Source organism: Vidua chalybeata, chromosome 16 (genome assembly GCF_026979565.1).
Source record: "Vidua chalybeata isolate OUT-0048 chromosome 16, bVidCha1 merged haplotype, whole genome shotgun sequence".
NCBI lineage: Eukaryota > Metazoa > Chordata > Aves > Passeriformes > Viduidae > Vidua > Vidua chalybeata.
In genome coordinates this window covers 13,156,655-13,177,932 of record NC_071545.1, presented here as the reverse complement: position 1 = coordinate 13,177,932, position 21,278 = coordinate 13,156,655, and the positions used below count along the sequence as shown (strand labels likewise).

At 53.8% G+C, this 21,278-nt stretch overlaps 1 protein-coding gene and 1 long non-coding RNA gene across 5 annotated transcripts in view; one reads left to right on the top strand and one right to left on the bottom strand.

The window, feature by feature from the left end:
* Nucleotides 1-389: 389 nt before the first annotated feature.
* Nucleotides 390-5,265, bottom strand: LOC128796427 (uncharacterized). Its single transcript, XR_008433806.1, has 2 exons — nt 4,966-5,265; nt 390-2,808 (listed from the first exon to the last, which is right to left on the bottom strand). It is a non-coding gene; the product is annotated as an uncharacterized LOC128796427 (long non-coding RNA).
* A 4,072-nt stretch (nt 5,266-9,337) lies between these two features.
* Nucleotides 9,338-21,278, top strand: part of TNRC18 (trinucleotide repeat containing 18) — a 54,341-nt gene continuing 42,400 nt past the window's right edge. For all 4 annotated transcript variants that reach the window (XM_053958055.1, XM_053958056.1, XM_053958057.1 and 1 more), the window contains exon 1: nt 9,338-9,592. In XM_053958055.1, coding sequence (XP_053814030.1) covers nt 9,391-9,592 — 202 coding nt within the window. In that variant the 5' untranslated portion in view covers nt 9,338-9,390. The remainder of the gene's footprint in view (nt 9,593-21,278) is intronic.

The following is a 21,278-nucleotide window of genomic DNA, read 5'->3' as shown; positions in this document are numbered from 1 at the left end:
GCAACTCTGGTGCCCCAGGGCAGGATTTGGGCACTGCCCTGCCCTCTGCCAGGCTGGGAAATGGGCTGGGCTCCATCCTTCCATCCCCTCTATCCTTCCAGCCTCAGTGTCCTCTTCATCCTCCTCACCCCCTCTATCCCACCATCCCTGGGCTGTGGGGGTTTGGTGCTGGTTTCTCCTCTGTTCTGTGCCTGGTCTTTAAACCCCACAACCGTGGATTGACACCCAGCCTGGGGCAAAGCTGGGCTTGGGGCACCAAGGCTGGGACCAGCCGCAGCCTCAGCAGCTGAGATCTCCCAGTGTATCTCTCCCTCTCCTCCCCACCCCCAGCAAATTTAATTAAAAGTCATTCAGATTCCTTTGAAAGAAAATGTCATCCGTCGACACAATTACACTTTAACTAACCAAAGCTGTTACAGTTCCTATATATATTGGAATCAGGCTGTCGTTATTAGTTCTAAGTAAGTAATTTATTCCCATTATTGTGTTCAAATTACAGGATATTACCCCCTGGGGAAATAATCCTGTTATTTGAAATGTAAAAAAGAATTCACATGGACAACAATAGATTCCTAAATGAACCCAACAACAGCCCCCAATCCCAGGGCGGCATCACTTGCCTCAGATAGGGAAAATATTAAGTTTCTTTTAAAAAGGTTCTTGTCTCCTCTCTTTCTCTTCTCCTGCCGCAGGTAAGTTAAATTGGGCTCCTCGTCTTCTTCAAGTGCATCCATTTATTGAGGGAATCCTGGATGTGAAGGAATTTGGAATTTGGTGGGGAGCATGGAGGAGGATATATGTGTGTATATATATATGTATATATATATATATATATATATAGGTGTCTCCCCTTAATTTGGTGGTGGGAAGGAAGCCCTGGGAGGGTGGGATGCGAGTGCCCAGCACGGCCCCACGGGTTTCTGCTGGAGCTGGGAACCTTTGCTTTCTTCGGCAAAGAGCTGCCGAGGTTCTTTGGAAATACTGTTCCCTAGATCAAGATCTTCACTGAAGGCAAATAACAGATCGTCTCTGCAACACCCAAACATAAGCAACTAATTTGGACCACCGAAAGGAAAAAGGGGGCGGAAAAAAAAAAAGAAAAGAAAGAGAAAGAGGAGGAAGAGGGAGGGGAGGGAAGAAAATCAGATACACTTGTAACCTGATTACAACAGCCAGCTATGTGTGCAAAATCACAATGCAGCTCTATAATTAAATCTCTCTTTCCCCCTCCTGCAGAGCTCTTTCCTCTAACAGGCGCGGTACAAAAACAGTCGTTAGGACATCAAATTCCAGCTCCGACAAGAGGGGACTTTTTTGTCTATAGCTGCTCAGCTCGTCTTTAAGGAAATAATAATTATAAGCCCAGTGCTGCTGGCTGACGAGCTTTGTGGAGCAGAAAGGGCTCGTCTTGTCCAACCTCCCCTTCCCCCAGGCAGAGGGCTGGGCGATGGGAACAGAGATGGGATAGCCCTGGGAGCCAGCCTTGGACACCCCCTCCTTGTGCTGGATCCAAGGGAGAGGAAACCCTGGGGTCTAACAAGATGCTCAGAGTCACAGAGCCCTGCTGAATGCACCTCGTGTGTTTTGGCACCCACAGTTTGGTGGCACAGGGCACTCCCGGGTGGGTCTGGATGTTTGGGAGTGCACAAAGCACCTGTGAGGGATGTGAGGAGCCAGCGGGAGAGCTCCTGCCACAGCACTTCCCCAAGGCTTTCCCCCCTGCCTGGCACTCAGCTTCTTCTCCAGCCAGATCTGGGCTGCAGGGTGATTGAGGGATGCCATGGAAGGGATCAGGTCAATGAACCCCAAAAGCAGCAGGGAAGGGACCCCCCAGCACGGTGATGGGAGCGGGGGGAGCAGCGCTGGCAGCCTTTTCCCAGCCCTGCCTGTTGATTTACTCCACATTGGTCCCAGAGAGCTATTCCCATCCCTGTGACACCCAGCACGTGCTTTTGCTGGCAGCTGCGGGCTGGATTCAGCCTCAGGGACCCAGTTCCTCGAGGGCAGGCTCCTGCTTGCTTCCTCGGGTATTTTTGGGAACGAGTCTTGCATCCCATCTTCTTTCCCGCTGCAAGTCGAGGGCAGGTGTGTTGAGCTCCTTGCAACTGGTGCGACGACTCACAGGACGGCGAAGGGAAAAACCTGGCACCAGGAAACCCTCCAAAAGGCCCCAAAGGGCAAGATAACCAGCAGTGAGACAGGATTTATCCACCACAGCTCGTCCTGGCAGCGGGCACGTGCAGGAGAGCACGACCGAGGGTGGACGCGGGCTTTGCAACGCGCGGCGTGCGACACGGAAACTCAGATGCTGCTCCAATAAAGCTGTGCAGGTTTGGTTTTAATGGCAATTAACAGCTGTTAAAAGGTGAAGGATCTATTCTGTTAACACCCAGTGCTTCTCACGCCTTTCATGAAGGGATTTGAAAATACATTTGTGAGTGTTAATTTTAAGCCACCCTAATGTACCCCGGGGAGGTGGATGGGTTTACCCTGTTTTCAGGCAGGGAAGCTGAAGCAGGCCAGGGCACAGTGTGGGGATGAGCACTCAGTGCTGGCAGAAGCAGTGAAATCCATGTCTGGCTCTGGAACAGGGATGGGAGCAAGCCAGGGACCAGCCAGCAGCATCAGTGCAGTTTTCACCAGCACTTTCCCGGTCTTTTATTTTGTGGGGAGATTAACTTGGTGCAAAACCAAAGGCACTCACGAGTTTAACCTTCAGCAGGACCCTCGTGCTGGGGGGGGGCACGTAGGAAATCGTCTTTCCCTGGGAGATGCTGCAAATCTGGATTTTCCAGTTCCTGGAGGGCTCTGCTTGTTTAAATTAGAAGCAGATAGGAGAGGTGAATTTTAAGAAGGACAGAGCAAAGGCACACAAGTATGCAGTTAACTTCTAAACTTCTTTCTCTGGCTCTCCTGCTGAGTAAATGCTTTAGGAGCTTCAAACCACAGCTTTTAATATCTCCTTAACATGCCCCGCGATTCCTTCCTCCCTGTCAAAACAGCGAGAGCAGCTGTGAATATTTTCCATTTTAGAATGTTTTGTATGCATACGAAAGTACCTGCAGCTCCAGTGGGCTGGGCTAGGGAGAAATGCTGGAGCCAAGGGTATCTATTTTATATCAAACCTCAAAATAGCACATGCTCCTGCCTCCCTCTTACTCGTGTCCTGCATCCAGGAGGGTATTTTTGATTTAACTGACAGATCAAGGGAAAAATCCCCAGTTTACTCTGTTGATGCAGAAGGTCTTGTCATTTGGAGCTCAGCTCACCTGGAGGTGAGGGTTGTTTTAAACTCCCAAATGCAGAACATGTAATAGCGGGGTGTTGTATGGGGACTGCAGTTTTGGGGAGGTTTCCCGTGCACGTTTCTCCACTAAACCACATTTTTTCCGCTGAAAGGTGTAACTGCCGTTTCCCGTGCCTTACAACCAATTTAGCAGCTGATCCCTAGCCAAAAAAATGCAGGCAGTAATTACAGCTCTGGGGTTGGTGCTCTTCTCAAAGCTCTCTATGGGCTGTGAATGTCAGCCCTCCTCCCTGACTATTTTTTCCCCCTGATCTTGCATGAAAAAAGCTTATTATTGGGTAAAAGGGGAAAAAAAAAATCCAGCCTGATGTATCCAAGAACCAGTCTAGCTGTGAAAAAAGCCCAGTACAGGGACTTGGTGGAGGTCGTGGAAAGCAAAGGGCACCCAGCATGGGGCAGGTTCTGGCACTGGAGGATCCCAGCTCGGGATTTGAGGTGGCAGTGAGTGCACGGGTGGCAGAGCAGGAAAACAGGGTGGGATTGTGCATAAATACCTGCCCTCCTGTGCCAGGCAAGGAAAAAAAACCCATCAGTCTGTATTTGGACTTGAACCAGCCTGGTTTGGGACATGTTTGGCTTTGCAAACCCCAGAGTTGTGGGATCAGAACTGCTGTGAACTGGGGGGAGGGCACCAACCACACCCCCGTGCCCCTCTCCCTTCTTCCCTGCTCTGCCTGGGACGGTGAGGATGCTGCAGCCCCCAGCTCCTGCCAGGCACTGGTACAGCCCCTGGTGGGGGTCATTTCTTGGGCTCCCCCCTCCATGCAAAGCCCGCTGCCAGGCTGAGCACAAGGGTTATAATCAGCCAGGATTTATGGAGAAAACTGAAATCCCGAGCTGTTCTGGTCATTAATCAGAAATTCTTTGCTCAGTTCCCAAACTGTTTCCCTGGGGATCTCCTCATTGGGACCCCCCCTCTCCACAGCCCCCTCCCCACGGATGGCAGCTCCTTCACTGCAGCCACAGGGGCTGGGGTGGGGAGAGACCCCAGGCTTTGGAATTATCCAAGCCCCCCCATCGATAATAAATCGCCATGGATTCATCGGAATAAACCCCAGCAGGGCCCCCCTTGCCTTCAAATCCCACCTCTGTCCCTAGAGGGTTTTATTTTAGGGGGGGATGGGACCTTACTGTCAGACTCGGTTCTGCTTTTAAGATGGGGGGGAAGGAATGAAATCAGGGCAAAGCTTTGCCGACGCGTTGGGATCGTCGCCGTCCGCGTTTTAATGTGATTTATGCCTGGCTTTCTAAATCCAGCCACTGACTGCACGCTTTAAATATAGCTCCAAAAACACCCTGAAAACGTGTAGTAAGCACGTTGAAAACAGCGGGCGGGAAGGATGCACAGCACCCCCCGGCTAAGGATAGGGAGCACGGGGTGGGGTGGGGGGGTTATTGTGGGGAAAAAAAGGGGATTTTGGGGCTCCCAGCAGATGGAGATGGGGGTCCAGCAGGGTCTGTGCCCAGTCTGTGGGTGGAAGTCGAGAGCTGGGTTGGCGATGAAGGGGTGAGTGTCCCCCACCCCCCCACACCCTGGCAGCCCCCCAAAGCGGAGGAGACGCGTTGAGGGTGGGGGGCATCGGCTTGCTTTGCCTCCCACGTCTCCAGAGAGCCTCCCCCAGCTCCCCCCACTCCCAGATTCCGCCTCCCCGTCCTACCTGCATCCCGGGAGGGGGGGCAGTGCCCGGTGTGGGGCTGGGGGCTGCGAGCTCCGCACCGCTCCGCTGCCTCCTGCCCGCTCCCCTCCGCCTCCGCGGGCACCGGGACGGGGGCGGCCACCGGGAATTTCGTGTTCGCCCGGGGAGGGGAGAGAAGGGAAGAATGGGAAAAAGAAGAAAAAACAAACCAAACGGAACCAGGAAGAAACGCCAAACCAAAACAAAATGGAGAATAAATAGCTGGGTTGGGGGGGGGGGGGGGGGGGAGGGGGCGGAAGGGAAAATGAAAGAAAATTAAGGGAAAAGCAGAAGGGGAGAGATGGAGGGAGCGGAGCAGGGCGGGAGGGGGGGTGCCCCGTCCCCGGGGGGGGGGACGGGGGGCGGCCCGAGGGCGGGCGGCACCGTGGGAACCTGCCGGGAGCCCGGGGCACCGGGATCGGGATGGGAATGGGATCGGGATCGGGATGGGAATGGGATCGGGATGGCAATGGGAAAGGGAATGGGGGGGGCACAACGCGGTGCGGCTGCTCGCGGGACAACCCCCCCCCCCCTCGCTTCCCCGCCACGATGTTATTTTTAATGAAAATAGGTATTTTTGGAGAAAGCGCTGTTTGCGGCAAAGCTTTGGCGCGGGAGAAATGGTGGGAGCAGCCGCCACCCCCCAAATTTTACGGGGTGCTCGCAGCCGCCCCTCATTGCGGTGTGTGCCCCCAGCTGCAGGGGTGGGGTGGGGGGGGATTATTGGGGAAAATAATGGGGAGAAAACAAGCGGGGCTGAGATTTCATGTGGAAAACGCCGGGAAAACAGGCGCGCCCGCAGCACCGCGCCGGAGAGCGAAGAATAATAGCAATAATAACAATAACAATAATAATTAGAAAAACGCGTATATTAGGTCGGAAGTACTTTTTTTTCTTTTTTTTTTTTTTTTCTTTTTTTTTGAGGGTGTTTTGCAGCAGCGATGCCCCAGCCGGGAGCTGCTGTACAAGATGGCTCCCGGCCGGGGGAAGGGGAGGAGGAGGAGGAGGAGGAGGAGGAGGAAGGGCTGGAGTTCCAGGGGGGGGCCGTCCCCCCCCGCCCCGCCCGAGCTTGCTTTTTCTATTTTTTATTATCATTTCCCTGATTTATGACATGCCAACCCCCCGGCCCGGGGACAGCGGCGGGGAGGTCCGGGCGTGAAGGCATTAAACATTTATAAAATATGCTTTTAAAGCCACATAAAAGCGATCAAACCATTAATATTTTTTTTTTCTTTCCCCCTCTCACCCCCAATTCCCCCGGATTGTTTTTTTTTTTTTTTTTGTTTACTAAAGCAGACTGGGAAAAGAAGCGCCCTCCCCTTGGAGGCAGCGGGGTTTGAGCCCTCGCCTCTGACGCAGTTTTGCTCTTAAATATAAATAAAAACATAAATATATGTTATTGTTATTTATTATTATTATTTTCGCGTTAAACCAGGGCCTTGAGCAGCGTGAGAGCTTTTCGACAAACTCGATTTTGCTCGGAATGTTTAAAAATAAGCAGATTTTTGGGGCTGTTTCTCCTCTTTTCTGGCCGATGTCCCCGGTGGGTGCCTCGAAACTCCTGTCCGGGGGGCTGGGGAGGGGCTGGGGGACGCTTTATTATTATTACTTTTAATTTATACCGGATTAAATTAGATTTTTTTCTCCCTCCTCCCCTTTTTCTTTATAAAAGCCGATTTTTGTTTAATTAAGTAAAGAAGCGGGGAAGGAGGGGGGGGGTTTGGCAGCCATGGGGTGTTCCCCCCCCAACTTCTCCCCGAGGAGTGCTCTGTGCCGCGCAAAGGGAAAAACACATTAAAAATCGGGGGGGGGGGAAGGAAAAGAAATTAGAAAGAAAGAAAAAAAAAAAAAAGGAAAGAAAAGTAAAAGTTGGTGTGGCAGTACTGGGGGGGCCGCCCCGCTCACAATCCAGAAGGGGGGAGTGTGTGTGTGTCTCCTCCCCCGGCGTCCCTTTTCACCCTATTTTTGAATTTTTGGGGAGGCGGGGCCCGCAGTGAGGGCAGGGGACCCTCCCCCGCTCCCCCCCGGCCCTCAAAGGCCGCTTTGTCCGCGGCGGGGCCGTGGGAGAGGGCCCGGCGGCACTTCCCCCTCAGCCCTGCCCGGGCGGGATGAAGGATTTAACCCCCACAGATAATAAAGGGGGTCGCGGGGCGCTCCCCCCTCACGGCCCCGCTCGGAGCGGGGGGACCCGCGGCCGCTCCCCGCCAACCGCCCGCCCGCTCCGGGCGGGAGCGCGGGGGCAGCCTGGAAACAGCAGCGGGAGCGCCGGGGGCGGGGCGAGCGGGGGGGGCCTGGAAACAGCCGCCTGTTTACCCGCCGCTGAGTGACGGCCCGGCCGACCAATGGGAAGGCGCAGAGAGGCCGCGGGCCCGCCCCCGCCGCGCCGAGAACAATGCGTGTTTCATAGCCCCGCCGCCGCCGTTTTTCCCTCCCCCATTCCCCCGTTTTTTCCCTCCCTCCCTCCCGCCCCGCGCTCGCGCTCCCCTTTTTTTTTTTTTTTTAAATAATTTTTTTCCCTCCCTATTTTTTTTTTTTATTCCTCTCTCTTTTTTTTTTTTTTTTCCCTTTTTTTTTTTTTTTTTCCTCCTCTTCCCTTAAGCGCCGCCGAGCCGCGCGCGCGGGGCCGGCCCGGGAAGAGGGGGGGGGGGGGGGTTTGTGTGTGGAGGCGATGCTGCAGCTCGGCGGGGCCCCGCCGCTCCATGGCGCGGCCGCCACCGCGTCGCTCCCGCGCTGCTGCCCCTGAGGAGCGGAGCGGAGCAGCGGAGGAGCCGGGCGGCGGGCAGGGCGGCGAGCCGGCACCCCCCGCCCCAGCCCCGCACCGCCGCCATGCCCCGCGACCAGGCGGCCTGACCGCGCCGAGGTAGGACCCGCGCCCGGATCCGCACCCCGACCCCGGGGCGGCGGTCCCATCTTCCCCCCACCCCTGACCCCGCTCTGCCGCCACATCCCTCCCGCTTTTCCCCCCTTTTTAGCCTTTTTCCCCTTTATTGATTACTTTCCAGCCGGGATCCGGCCGCTCCCGCAGCCCCCGGGGTGAGGCTCGCCCCGAGCAGCCACGCAGGCAGCGTTTACTTATTTTAAAATCCACTCGAAAACAATTTTTTCAAAGCCCCAACCAAGCAAAGCAGTGAGATATTTTGGGGTATAATTTTGCATTTCTTCCCTCTTTCTTTTTTTTTTTATTTTTAAAATTTTTAAAATTTTTTTTTTTTTTACTTTTTTTTAAATTATCCCTCCCCCGCGCTGGAGCAGCCGCCCGGGATCCGGGACGGGCGGCGGGGCCGGAGCGGCGGCTCCCGGGGCTCCGGTAGCGATTGGAGAGGGTTTGAGGGAGAGAACCTCCACTTTATCCACGCAGTGTTTGTTACTTCTCGCTATCCCGGCGCAAAATACGGCGGGCGAGTGGAGCCTTTAATCAGGCTGCGAGTACAAATATAGATAGTTTTATATATACGGTTGGGTTGGTTTTTTTTTTTGTTTTTTTGTTTTTTTTTCGACCTGCCGGGAAACGATAATACGGGTTTTGTTTTCCCGAGTGAAAGTGGCACTGCAGAAAGGAAAAATAAAAAACCCCAGCCCAAACAACAAGCCCAGTCGGTGGTTTGGAGCCGTGGGAATGAGCTCCAAAAGAAGCGAGAAACGGGGCTGCCGGAGAAATGCCGCCGCCGGAGCCGCCGGCGGGGGAGAAATAAAGAAAAGACGGGAAAAAAAAAAAATTAAAGAACTAAAAAAAAAAAAAGGGGGGGGGAAAGAAGGGAAAAGAAGAAATATTTGAGTGGGTGGCTTTTTTTTTTGTTGTTGTTGCTGTTATTTTGGGATTTGTGTGTTTGTTTTCCGGGGCGAAGTGCGGTGCCGCGTCCCCGCCGGTCGGTCCCGCCGGAGCCGGGTTGCGGGCGGGCGCTGCCCGGGCCCGGCCGGGGCTGCGGCCGTGACAAATGTAACTCTTGGGAAAAAAGTTTAAATTCTTAAAATACTATTTTTAAGTACTTAGTTTTTTGTTTTTGTTTTTCTTTTTTTTGTCCCTGCCTTTTGCCACAAGTTTTCCTTACATTTTTTTTTTTCCTCCCCGCTTCTTCCCCCTTCTCTACCCTCCGCTCCGGGAAGTTGAGGGTGGGTTTTGGGGGGTATTTTTGGGGTTGGCTGTGAGCAGGGGGGTGTCGGGGCATGTCGGCTCACCGCACCTCCCCCTTCTTTTCTCCTTTGCAGGCAGCGCCGAGACCGCCGCGCCGGGGCTGGCTCCCTGCACCGCGCCATGGGACGCTTGGACGCCTTATTTTTGAAAACCATCTGATTTTTTTGGGGGAGGAGGAGGAGGAGAAGGGGGGTGGGGGGCGGGGGGGGGGGGGGCGGGAAGGCGGTGGCGGGCATCGACAGCGATCCGGGAGACTCCGTGAAGCCGGCGAGTGGATGATGGATGGCCGAGATTTCGGGCCCCCCCGCTCGGTGCACGGCCCCCCTCCGCTGCTCTCCGGGCTGGCCATGGAGAGCCACCGCCTGGGAGCCACCGGCCGCCTGGCCCCCGCCGCCGGGCCCATGGCTGCCGGGCTCCCCGCCGCCCTCCAGCCCGGAAAATTCCTCGCATCGGGCATCAGCCTCCACTCCCACCCGGGTAAGGCTCCGCGGAACCCCCGCGCCTTCCCTGCCTTCCCTCCCTTCCCTCCGCGGTCGCGGGCGGCAAACGCGGGATCGGGCTATAACCCCCCCCCCCAAAATATAAATACCGGCATGGTAATTATACGTTTATGTGCTCGCAGCTTTTTCGCGTGTTTTCCCCAAGTGTTTTCTGCTTCGCGTGGTTTTGATTTGGCAAAAAAAAAAAAAATAGGGGAATGGGGAAGAAATGCGAAAACAAATAGGGTGATGGTGGAGAAATGAGGGAATGGAGTGAAAAATAGGGGAATAGGGGGAAAAAATCGCGCCTATCCGATAGAAGTCCCCCCTTCCAGCGTACGGTTTTGTTGGCACTGAGGAAAATCCCCGCCGCGGCGGCTGCGGAATAAATCCGGGGAATAAATCCGATTTTCGGGAAAGCTGGGAGAGGCGCAGACCGGATTGCGGAGGGACGGGACTGCGCTGCCCGGCGCTGCGCTTCCCGGACAGCCAAAAAAAACATCCCTGGGCTGGGAAAAAGGGGTAAAATGGGGCTCTTTTGGTGATTTCTTGCCCGGTGCAGCCCGAGCCCGGTTGAGGTCCCGCTGCCCCCGGGCAGCGCTGCCGGCACCACTGGTTTTGATGTCGTTTTTTCTTTTTTTTCTTTTTTTTTTTTTTCCCTCTGAAATTCTAATTTTTTAAACCCGCGAACAAAGCTTCCATGCAGTGTGCAGTGACTACTCCCTCCTTGAATTTTTTCCCCCTTCTCGACGCAGTTCATACTCGGGCAGCACCACGACTGCATATCCATTAAAAAAAAAAAAAAAAAAGAAAAAAAAGTAGACGCTGAAATATACGCAGTTTATTTTTTTTTCCCACAGTCAGCTTTTTATTTATTTGTTTAATTACTTTTGTGTTTTGGAGGCTTTTAATTTTTTTCCCTTTTTCTGAGCTCCCTTTCCCTGCGGCTCGTGGAGTCCGGCTCTGCTGGGAGGACGCTGCCGCACTCTCCTGCCCACAGTCCTGCAGGAGGACACAAGGGATTTCTGACCGTTTGATTTCCCTCTCTGGCTCTATTTTTAATTTTTTTTTTTTCCGCTTTCTTTCCCCTGGGCGTGGAGAGGTGACTCGGAGTTTACTTTAGGCATTGGGAGGGTGACAGGTTTTGCAATAATAAACCTGCTTTTCTCCCAGCCGCCCGGGATGAATGACTTTGAAATTTGCAAACCTGATTGCCAACATCTGCAGAGAAGGAAGCAGCCTGAATCGAGGGAAAAAGATTTATTAGTTTTAGACTAGGTGGCAGTGCCAATTTCCCAGGTGCTAAGAGGAGAGGTGTAAAGCGAACGGGGCTATGAAGCCAAGCACATGGGCAAACACCTTATTTTTTTCCTTCCCTTTTGTCTTTTTTTTTTCCCTCCCTTTTTTTCCCCCTGGTTATTTTTTTCCCTCTCTCCTCCACCTCCTACTGCAGCAGAATGTGATCTTTGCAAAAACGCATCTGGACAATCTCAAGCCAAACCGAGTGTGGGTTCTTGGAATTTTAAAAATTATTCTTATTTTTCATTGGGTAATTTTTTTCTTTCTTTCTTTTTTTTTTTTTTTTAAGTTTTATTTCTCCTCCCAAGGTTTCCTTTTCTGAAATCCAGGCAGGTCAGGAGGGAGGCACAGAGCTCTGGTCTCTCCAAACTGACCAAGCTCCGTGATGCCGTCTGGGAGCTTTCCTACCACACTGGGAGAAAGCCTCAGATTTGAGTCCCCTCACAGAGGGAGTGGGGTCTGTGATACTTCCAATTCTTTTTTACTGTGTTCTTATTTTATTTTGAAAATTATTTTCCTTTTTCTGGGAGCTGTTTGAAATGCCCTGTCCCTGCACCTCAGTGTGCCCGGTCCCCCCGTCCGCTCCCCGGCACGATCCTCGCAAAACTCTGCTTTGTCACGGCAATTCCCAGTCAGGCTAAACTCCATTAAAAAGATCTGTACAATTAACAGCCGAAACTCCCATTAAACCACAGCAGTGAGATAGGCAGGGATTTTTTTGTTGTTGTTGTTTTTTTACGGCTTTAACAATATCGCCTGAAATGATGATTGCTTCCTGCTACCAAGGGGCCCTTTGTAGGTTTGCGTTCGCAGTGCTGTTGGTGTGTGGTTTTGGTGCGCTTTTTTTTGTTGTTGTTGTGTTTTTTTGGGGGTTTGTTTTGTTTTTAGGAGGGGTGGAACGAAAAGGCTTGTGCAAGGGGTTAAGAAAAGTGGGCAGGAGGCAAAGCCTTTAAATAGAGCCAGTTCAAACCGATCCTTAAATACCGCCGGGCTGAAGAAAGAGACTCTTGAATCTGTCCCAGCGTCCTCTGAAAATAAATACGCCCCTGTAAAAATAGCACGATTGGCCATATTTGAGAATCCAGTTATGGCCGGCACCGACTCCTTGTTTTTCCCGTACCTTCTGCTCATTCCGGCAGCCGGGCTCTGCCCCAGCGCCAAAGTACGGGCGCCTGGGCTGTGTCCAGTGACCCCTGGACCCTCGGCTCCTCTCGGGGGGATTTGTGCTCCATGGTAGCGATTTCTGCTCCACGGGAGGAGGACAGGGACAGAAGCCCCTTTGTTGGAAGCGCAAGGAGGGAGGAGTGAGCTGGAGGCCAAGGCGGGAGCTGAGCCGGGGATGCCATTCCCTGTCCCCCCCGTACTCTTGGGCATTGCCATCTCCCCGTCCCTGAGGAGGGCAGGGGGATGCTCCCCCGATGGGCCTTGCAGAGGGATAAAGGAGGAAAGGGACTGTTTGCAATGGAATTTCATGCCTGGAGCTTGCTGGAAGGCTTAAAAAAAGGCTGCAATCAATGGAATGAGGCAGCTGAGTCCATTAAAGCAAGGGCTCGCTCTGCTCTGCAGCAGCTCAAAATATGGAGGTTTATCATTTTGCTCCTTCCCTATGCCACTGTCTTTGAGTCCTGCTCTCAGCTCCATCCCGGAGGAGCGTGTTGTTCTTGGCAGGCTCTGTGTTTTGGGGAAGGTGGAAAAGGCTCCCTCAGACGCGATTGCGAAGGGCTGCTCTGGGACCGTGTCCCTGCCAGGCAGCAGCAGGGCTGTGTGTGAGCAAGGATCGCCCATATCCAAAAAAACTCTCCAAATTTAATATTAATAGTAATTAATAAAAATGCGGTTTTTGCTCTGTGCTGAGGTGTCCTTTCTTGGGTGGGGGGAGCTGCAGGAACAGATCTGTGTTTGTATGAAAGGATGCTCAGCCTCTTCCATTAAGAGACGCTTCAGAAACACTTTTCAGTGCTCGGGAAAAGGGACACACCACTATGGGCAGGGCTGACTAAATCCAGCTCCAGAGCAGTGGCTGGACGGAAAGCGGGCAGACAGAGGGGAGAGATTTTGATTTCCCTGCTTTCCTACTTCACATTAGCATGTGCATTCAAATGCAGGGATTTAAGGTAGATTGGAGACCGTCCTTTCTTCCAGGCCTGCTGTGCCCGGGGAGAAGTTTTCCAGACAGCTGGGCCAGGTAGGAGCATAGGAAAAGAAATAAAAATACCCTTCCATTCCCCAGGACAGCGCTGCTGTGCCAGCAAAATCCCACTGTAGCCATCCTTATAATGGCAAAATGGTGCTTCTGCTGAGCCCGCAGATTTTGCAGGAGGCCTTGCTGTCGGCAATGCCAGTGGAAGCACAATTCACTCATCAAACTGCATCCACGCTAAACTTGCTTTGCTGATAGAGGGACTGGGATAGCATGGACTGGGCACTGGAGCGATCCGTGCCCCGCTCCTCTGTGTTTCTTGGGAGCACGATGGCTCCCGGACCAGCAGCGGGGTTTTGCTCCTGGTTCGGCACCATTCTTTTTGGTTCCGTTTTGATGCTGCAAGGAAAATACCATCGGTATTTAATGGCCCTTGAAATCGCGGTTCCCCCTCCCTGCCTGCCCAGGGGGTGGTGCCGGGGGCTCCTTGGGGCAGGGGCTCGGTGGTGTAACACCGGGAGGAATGCAGACGGGCGCGGAGACCTGCCTGGGAGGATGCCTCCCCTCCCTTGGGGCCCTGGTGAAACGAGATGCTTTTTGAGATGTGTTTTCAGGCAGAGCAGGGAGTGTGCCTGTCCCAGTGGGGCTCGGGGAGGTGGTGCTGGGCAGTGATGTTTCGCTGGGTCCCGTCACACTCTGCTCTTCACACCCGGCATCCCCCCGGGGTGGAGGAAGTGCTCGGCCATGGAGTGATGTCCCTGCAGCTCCCTCGGGCTGGCGGCCAACTCGTAGGCTGTGAGGAAGGCAGGAGCAGTGTCTGGGCTGAAATGGTGGTGGATTTGTGCATTTTTGTGAGTCTCCCACGCTGAGCTCCTGTGTTTCTCTGATGTCCCAGTGATTTTTCCCAATGTCCTGTGGGGTTGCATTTCCATCCTTCAGAAGCAGTGGGAAGGACTGTCCAGCCTGTGCTGCATACTCTGTTGAAATGCTCATCCCAAGCAGTGGTAGCTGGTAGGGATGTTGGGCTTGGAACGTGGACAAGAGCCCATGGGCCAATGTGGTGATGTAAACTTGCTTGGAGCAAGGTCCTGCGGGATCCTCTGCTGTGTGAAGGTTTCCAACACTTTCCCAGGTGAATGGGCTGGAGTCTGTCCCTGCCTCTGGTAACACGAGGCTGGTAAAGGTGTCATTTATTAGTGTGGTTTCTAGCAGCCTTTCTCCCACTTGGAGCGAGCCTTGCCTCCTACCCAGTACGGTGTCTCCTTGGTAGGGTTGGAAAACCACGGGTCCCATCCCTGACTGATGGTGTGCCAGAGAAAATCTGATCTGGAGGAAGAGCCGGCACTAGAAATCCTAGCCGGGGGTGGCATGGGGCACTGGGCAGGTCCCCGGTGTTGGGGACAAGCTCCTGCTCTTTCCCAGCAGAACAGCTGTTGGAGAAATGGAAATCGCTGGGAATTAATCTCACTGCAGACGTGGTTAGCAGAGCAGGGCTTTCGTAAGGGAAATTTTAGATCTCCTTCCTAGGATAACCCAGGGTAAAGCTGAAATTAGTTTATAATTATATAGTAAATAACCCCCCATCTTGTCATTTCACCATCTTCTGATGAATATGGAAATGAACATTGTTAATGGGAATTAACGTCATTATGGCAACCTTCCAGGTGAGCGCCTTGCGGTTCGGCCGCGCTGCGACCGGCGCGAGGGTGTCAGATCACCTCCCCGAGCTGGGGTTAGCGCCCAACGAGTCCAGACAAGGCCCCGTGTGTTTTCAGTGTGTACTAAACTGGTCCAGTTAAAGCTCCAGGCAGGAGGTGGTGCAGGGAATCGGGGCCAGCCTGGCATGTGCTGACACGAAAGCTGCCGTGCCGGGACGAGGAGATGTTGGTCTGGGTTAGGTAACGCGATCCAGCATCGCCTGCTCAAGGTGCTGAGGACAAGGGAGTGCTTTGTTCAGCCTCGCTGCTGAAGCAGAGAGCACACTGCACCCTGAACAACCTGAAAATGCAGGCGGGATGGAGGAGCCGAGGGCAGCCCTGAGTTCCCTGCCCGTTGGAGCCGGGGTGAGGGAGCAGTGCTGTGTCCAGCTGCACAGCCTCTCACTGGCTTTTCCTGCTAGGAATGCTCCTTGAAAACCAGGGTTTGGGAGGGAATCGCTCCACTGTGGCTGCCTCACCCTCGCCACGAGGATTTGGCGGTTTCCTTCTCCCTGTGTTTCCTCCCATCCCCTCATTTCTGGCTGTCTTCCCTCCGGGATGCCACAGCTGGATGTCTGCAGGCATCACCACACACCCACTGACCCTATCCTTCTCTGCTGTTTATTTGCTTTGCTTATTGTTCGCTTCTCCCCAGCTCTTAAACACCAGGGGGACGGCAACCACACAGCCCCTTTAGCTCCGTCCCCGTGGGCGCTGGCTGGGGGACGCGCGGCAGGAGCCCCCGGTACGGCAGCACCGCGGCAGTGACAGTTGGGCTCGCTCCCCACGCCGCCAGGATCAGCTGTTGGGTGCACAATATGCTCCCGTTTTCCTCTCCAGCTGTTGCTGCTGACGGTTATGGGAAGCGAAAGGTACTTGAGAGTTTGGCAGCGCTAAATCAGGGGAGTGATGGGCAGAAAGGAGGGGCCGAGGGGGGGCTCAGTGTGTCTGGGGCTGGGTTTTGTTTAAATCCAGCCAGATTGAAATAGTGGCAAAAGGATTGAAGTGACCTTGGGAATAAATTTTATTGCTGGCGTAGCAGCAGCCAAAGAGCCATTTTGAGGGAGCTGGATGCAGGCAGGCAAGCCAAACATGGTGGGCTTGGAGCAAGGGAAGGAGCAATATTCAGGAGGGAGTATGTCTTTTTAGAGGAATAACAGAAATTTTAAGGTGCTCAGCCCTGTCTCTCTGGAGCTGTATCCCCAGCAACTTCTGCAAAGGTTGCTCTTGCTTCTGCCTCCATCCATCTTATCCTGACGCATCCCTGCCAGCAAAGAGCCCTTTTTACCTTCAGTAGTTGGATGTATTGCACCTGATTCCCTTCATGCCCCCATCCCTTCTCAGCAGAATTCCCTGTGACTTGAATGTGCTTTTAACGCATTTGGTTTAATTGCTTTTAATTAAAAAATAATAAAAAATATTAACAGTAGTGGCCGTTGTGCTGGGGAGGAAGGGTTTTGGAGGGACTGGGCTGTGCGCTGCTCGCAGGCAGTGCCGGTCGCTGTGTGTGGATGAAGCAGCTCCCGTGTTATCGCCAGGCAGTGTGTGTCATCCTGGTGTTTGCATCCTGGTCTGCTGGGCGTGGGGACATCCCACACGCCGTGTCACACACAAGCCACGCAGATAATGCTGCAGCGAGTAGAGATCCGGGCGGGTGAGTAAAGAAGGGTGCAGGCACCTTGCCGGGGTGCCTGTGGAAGCCTCGGCTCCGCTCGGATGGGCAGGGCACACTGTGCCAGGCTCCTGGAGTGTGCAGCGTGCCGGGGTTTCCCTTTGCAATCCCGGCGCTGCAGCAGGGCTTTCTCCCTAATGAGATTAGTGACACAAAGCAGTAATTCTTCTGCTACTTTTAATGGATGTTCGGGGTTTGTGTGGGATCGGAAATTCCTACTTTCATCAAATGAGCCCTCTCTGTGACTATTTTGTGGACAATCGTCCTTTCCTTGGCTTCAGGGCTGACAATCATATTGGCACAAATGTTTCAGGCTTTCCCCTCCTGTCCCCCCCGACGTGGTGGACTTTATTTTATGTCCTGCTTTGAATCTCGCCATCACCCCAAGCTGCTTCCATCTTGTGGAGGACACAAAAGCTTGGTGGCCTTCTTTGGACACACTAAACACAGCTGGGAGGAGGGAGAAGTGCAAAAGTCACTCTTGAACCATTCTTGCAGGTACTCCTTGGTCTCCCTAGGTGACATGTGCAAGCACATACGTGTGTGTGTATGTACATATATAGGGCACCCATGCAGTGCCTCACCTGATGGAGGGCTGGCCGTCCCTGCCTGGTGTCATCGAGGCCAGCTTGGCAATTTGTCAAGAGCCCAAGGGCTGTGCTTCAATTTGAATATGGATTTGCATAATTCATCAGGAATTAAACTGTACTGCCATAATATTTGCCCATGCGTTTATCTCCCATTATCAGCAGTGAGGAGGTGTGGGGTCCTGGGTGCTTGCTGGCTGCAGATGCACCTTTGCTTCATGGTTCAGTGCATTTTTGGTGCAGAAGAGGTGGCAAGGGCCAATGTTCAAGAGAGTGTGGGAAGGGCAGGAGCATCTGGAAGGAAAAAAGGCTTGAGTGGGGGGTCAAGAGGAGAGGCTTGGCAGAGGCTGAGCTTTTGAGCCTGGCTTCCTAAGGAAAAGATTGTTACGAGATTGTGATCTGTGTGTGGATGCCTTTCTTCCACCCGTAAATGCCTGCAGCCCATTGCTGAATTTTTCCCAGGGTGGTTTTAGTCCCTGCAGATGCTGTTTAAGTCAGTGCTGGGCTTTGGGAGAGTGATGCATTCACTCCTGTGGCAAACAGAGCAGCACATGCAGGAGCGTCCAGCTTCACTGTGCACTTTTTGTGTCCTGGCTATGCTGTATCCAAGGGGAATCATGAAGCCAGAGATGATGAATTCATTTGGGTCATTGGCAATGTCCTTGCTGCACCCCTTGCAGGGGTATTTCTCGGAGCTGATCCCCTCTTGCTGCTGGCCCTGTGTTGAGCTCAGTGACTGCTGATCACACAGGCAGTGGTGATGTGGTGCCCAGGTCTGATCGTGGGGCTGTGCCTCAGTTTTGCCTTGCAGTGCCACCCCCTTTGCAAAGCACCCCGAGAGGTGCTGAGCCGTAGCAGCCGCTTTGCAGACAAGAGGGTTTAAAATAAGCAGCGGCGGAGGCTGCGTCTCCCGGGCTTTGAGTCATCCCGGCTCGTGCTGACTGCGCCTGGCAGGAGCCTGGGAGGCAAAACAAACCCACATCCAGCTGCCGCCTCCCCGCCAGATGTTCGTGGTGCGGTGGCTGGTTGGGTTTCGGTGGTGGATCCAGCAGTGGAGCAGATGGAGCTGCTGCGGGGAGATGCCACCTCTCTGGTGGCTGTGGTGAAACCCTGGTGGAACTGGTGGCCTGGGGCAGTCCCCAGCTTGGGGACGTGCAGTTGGGCCATTGGGAGGAAGGGGTGAGATGAGCAGCCCTGGTCTGGCACTGGGCAGGCCTGGGTTTGCAGGATGGGGGATGCTGAGGCTCCTTCCAACACCCTTGGCCTTGGGCATGGTGGGACCCTTCTGGCCGTGAGCTGCCACTGTGCTGGACAGGAGGACAGGAAGGGAGTAACCCAAGCGTGATCCTGCTGTGAACCCCCTCTCACCCCACACAGAGGTAAGGCAGCCAGGGCAGTGGGTGTCCATGGCCAGTGATGGGAAGCAGAGGACAGGATCAGGCAGGTGGCATTTACCTTTCCGTGGGCACCTGGTGTGTGTCCAGGGCTGGTGCTGCCCATCACACAGCGGAGTTTAATTTCTCAATGGGAAGGCAGGGAGATGATGCTGCACAGTCCCATTTAACCTGCTAGTGACCTGATCTTAAGTCATTGTGGCTGAAAATAGACCGTGTTCCCTCCAGGGCACGGCTAATGGTGCTGGGAAAGCTGGGATCTCTCTTTGAAGGCTGATTTAATTGCTGCTGGCAGGCACTTGGTGCAGGTGATGTGGGGACCAGCACTGGTGCCATCCCACAATAACCTCCCCCACCGAGCTCCTGTAGCTCTCCCGGCTCTAACGAGCTCTTTTCTAATGAAGAAACGGACAGTGCCTGGTTAAATATGCGGGCCGGGCTCAGGGAGGGGGGCTCACTTGTTTGTATTGTCTTCTGCACTGAGTTTGGGTGATTTAAAGAAAAATAATTTTTTAAAAAATTTAACCCGGTGGGTTAAATTTCTGTGCTTAGGAAGGAGAGGGAGCACCTGTACTAAAAGTGTGCATCCAGTGCCAGGAGCAGAGTCAGCCTTGGGATCGCTGTGCTGGATGGACACCAGTGGCTAAAGAATCTTCAACATGATGAAGGATGAACCAGAGCAAAGGCATTTTCATGCTATCCTAGAAAATCAGGAGGAAGGCGAGACTGCAATCTAGCAGCCAGGTTCTGCATTCCTGGGGATTCTGCTAATCAGTTTGAGAGTTAAAATTATTATTTTTTCAATTTCCATACAGCATTTTAGTGAATGTGCAGCTGAAGACTTCACCATGTCACTCCTTGACGTTGAAGGAGAGCTGAGCTCCACTGAGCCTGGAGGTTTCAGTGGACCCCTGTTGGGGTGTCAGGTTTAATTATGCCAATGGAAAAGGAGAGACATCCGACGTGGTGGGGGATTTCAGGCTGGGGGCATGTGGGAGAAGCTTCTGCAGCTGGCAGTGGCCCAGGAGCATTGACACTGGTTTGAGTGTCAGGATTAGCGTGGGACCAGATCGCTGCTTCCCAGACCCCGTGTTTCAGGCTGAGTGGACTGGCTGCACATCATGTCAAGAATCCCACTGGGATGGTTTCCATCTTTACCCCTCCAGTGTGAGGAAAGGCCACCTTCACTTTGCCAGAGTGATTTGTGTCCCCACCTGGGTGGCTTCTTGTTTTCCCTATGGAGATGCTGTTAATGGAGAGCTGGTGGGTGACATTGTGGGGGATCTTCAGAGTGTCCTGTCCTTTTCCTGAGGCATTGGCTTACCTTGGATTGCTATTGTTTTGTTGCATGGTGGAAACTAAGTCTCTAGGACACTGGAGCAGAACCAGGCATGAGCACAGTCCCTTGAGCCACTTCCCATTTTCTCCTCCTCTGCCATATCCAGGCTGTTGGGGCTGTTCCGGCTCCTGGGTGAGGAGGTGAGTGGCGGGGCTCAGCCTTAAGATATTTATTTCCATGGAAGCAGGGAACCCCCCCAAGCCCTGTGCTCACACCCTGCCTTTCAGTGTCCTGTGGCTGTGGGGGGCTGGTGATTCACCAGTTGGGTGACACGGCAGGAAAATCATGGCATGGCATCGGCACGGGGGGAATGGCTGCGGCAGGGCTGGTCGGAAACCTGGCGTGAGCGCGCAGTGTTCCTGTGCTGACGCAGCTGCGAGCCATAGTAAATATTGAGCAAGAGCCACTTAAAAATAAAGCAGCCTGGACACAGATTCCCACGTGGAATAAAATAAAATTAAAAGGAACAATAGAGAGCTGTGCTGAGCTGGAGGGAGAATTCGCCTTGGCTTTTAAGGTAGCGATTTTTGCAGCTGAAGGAAAGCGGCGCGGCGCTGTTCAAGCCAGCAAAGTCTGGGAGTGTGGACCCCCCGCTGGAGGATGCTGTCTCCGAGCTCGCCAGGGCCCTTAGAAGATTAAATGGGGAGTTAAATTGCCCTGGCTGTTCTGGATCCCGGGGATGGGATCGAAGGCTTTCAGGGGATGCAGAGAATTGAGGCTGTAAATTAGTGCTTTGAAGCTACTGCCAGTCCCGTGGCATGGGGTGTAAATATGGCTTTTGGGGTGGTTTTTGGCGCGGAGGGTGGTGGATTGTGACAGCAGCTTGTGGCTGCTGGGGACAGGGACCAGTCACCGCTGGAGTCCAGGCACATCTGATCCGGGAGCTTTGGTTTCAGCCCAGCATGTTCAGGGGCTCGTATCGCTGGTGTCTCGTGCATGGCACAGAGTCAAAGCGGCTCCGGTGCCTCGGGTGTCACTGGAGCTGCCCCGGCAGGCAGGGGAGGAGGTGGCAAAGATTTACACTGTCAGCACTCCGGCTCGCAGCTGTTTGCAGCCATAAATGTGTGCATGAGGAATAGCTGCGGCTGTGCCTCACTGAGCTGCACGGGGCAGAGATGGGGAGGTGTGTGCTGGAGGGGGAGCCCTGAAAGTCTTCCTTGGGAAGACTCCCTGCTTCTGCAGGGAGAGGATAAGAGGTGCACTGATGGTGGTAAGCACAGGCAGCTGGTGTGGTGTCTGTCCTGCCAGTGATGGGAAGGTACTCACTGTGCTTGGACCTTCCCTGCCTTCCTCCCCTCCCTCCCTGGTGGGGAGGATGTAAGCATTTATCCAGCTGTTTGTGGTGTGGACTGTTGTCCCAGTTGGCTGCCTGTGAGGCACTGCGAGCCGGACTGGGGAAGAGGTGATTGTGTTCCTGGCCAAGGGCGACTGCAGCTCCTGCTCTGTGCTGTGCCCAGCAGCCCGCTGAGAACTGGCTGCAGCTGGGCTGCAAATCTCCCTTGAGTGCCCAGAGTTCAAATCATGCCATGGAAATAAACCCAAATTTCGTTGCAGTG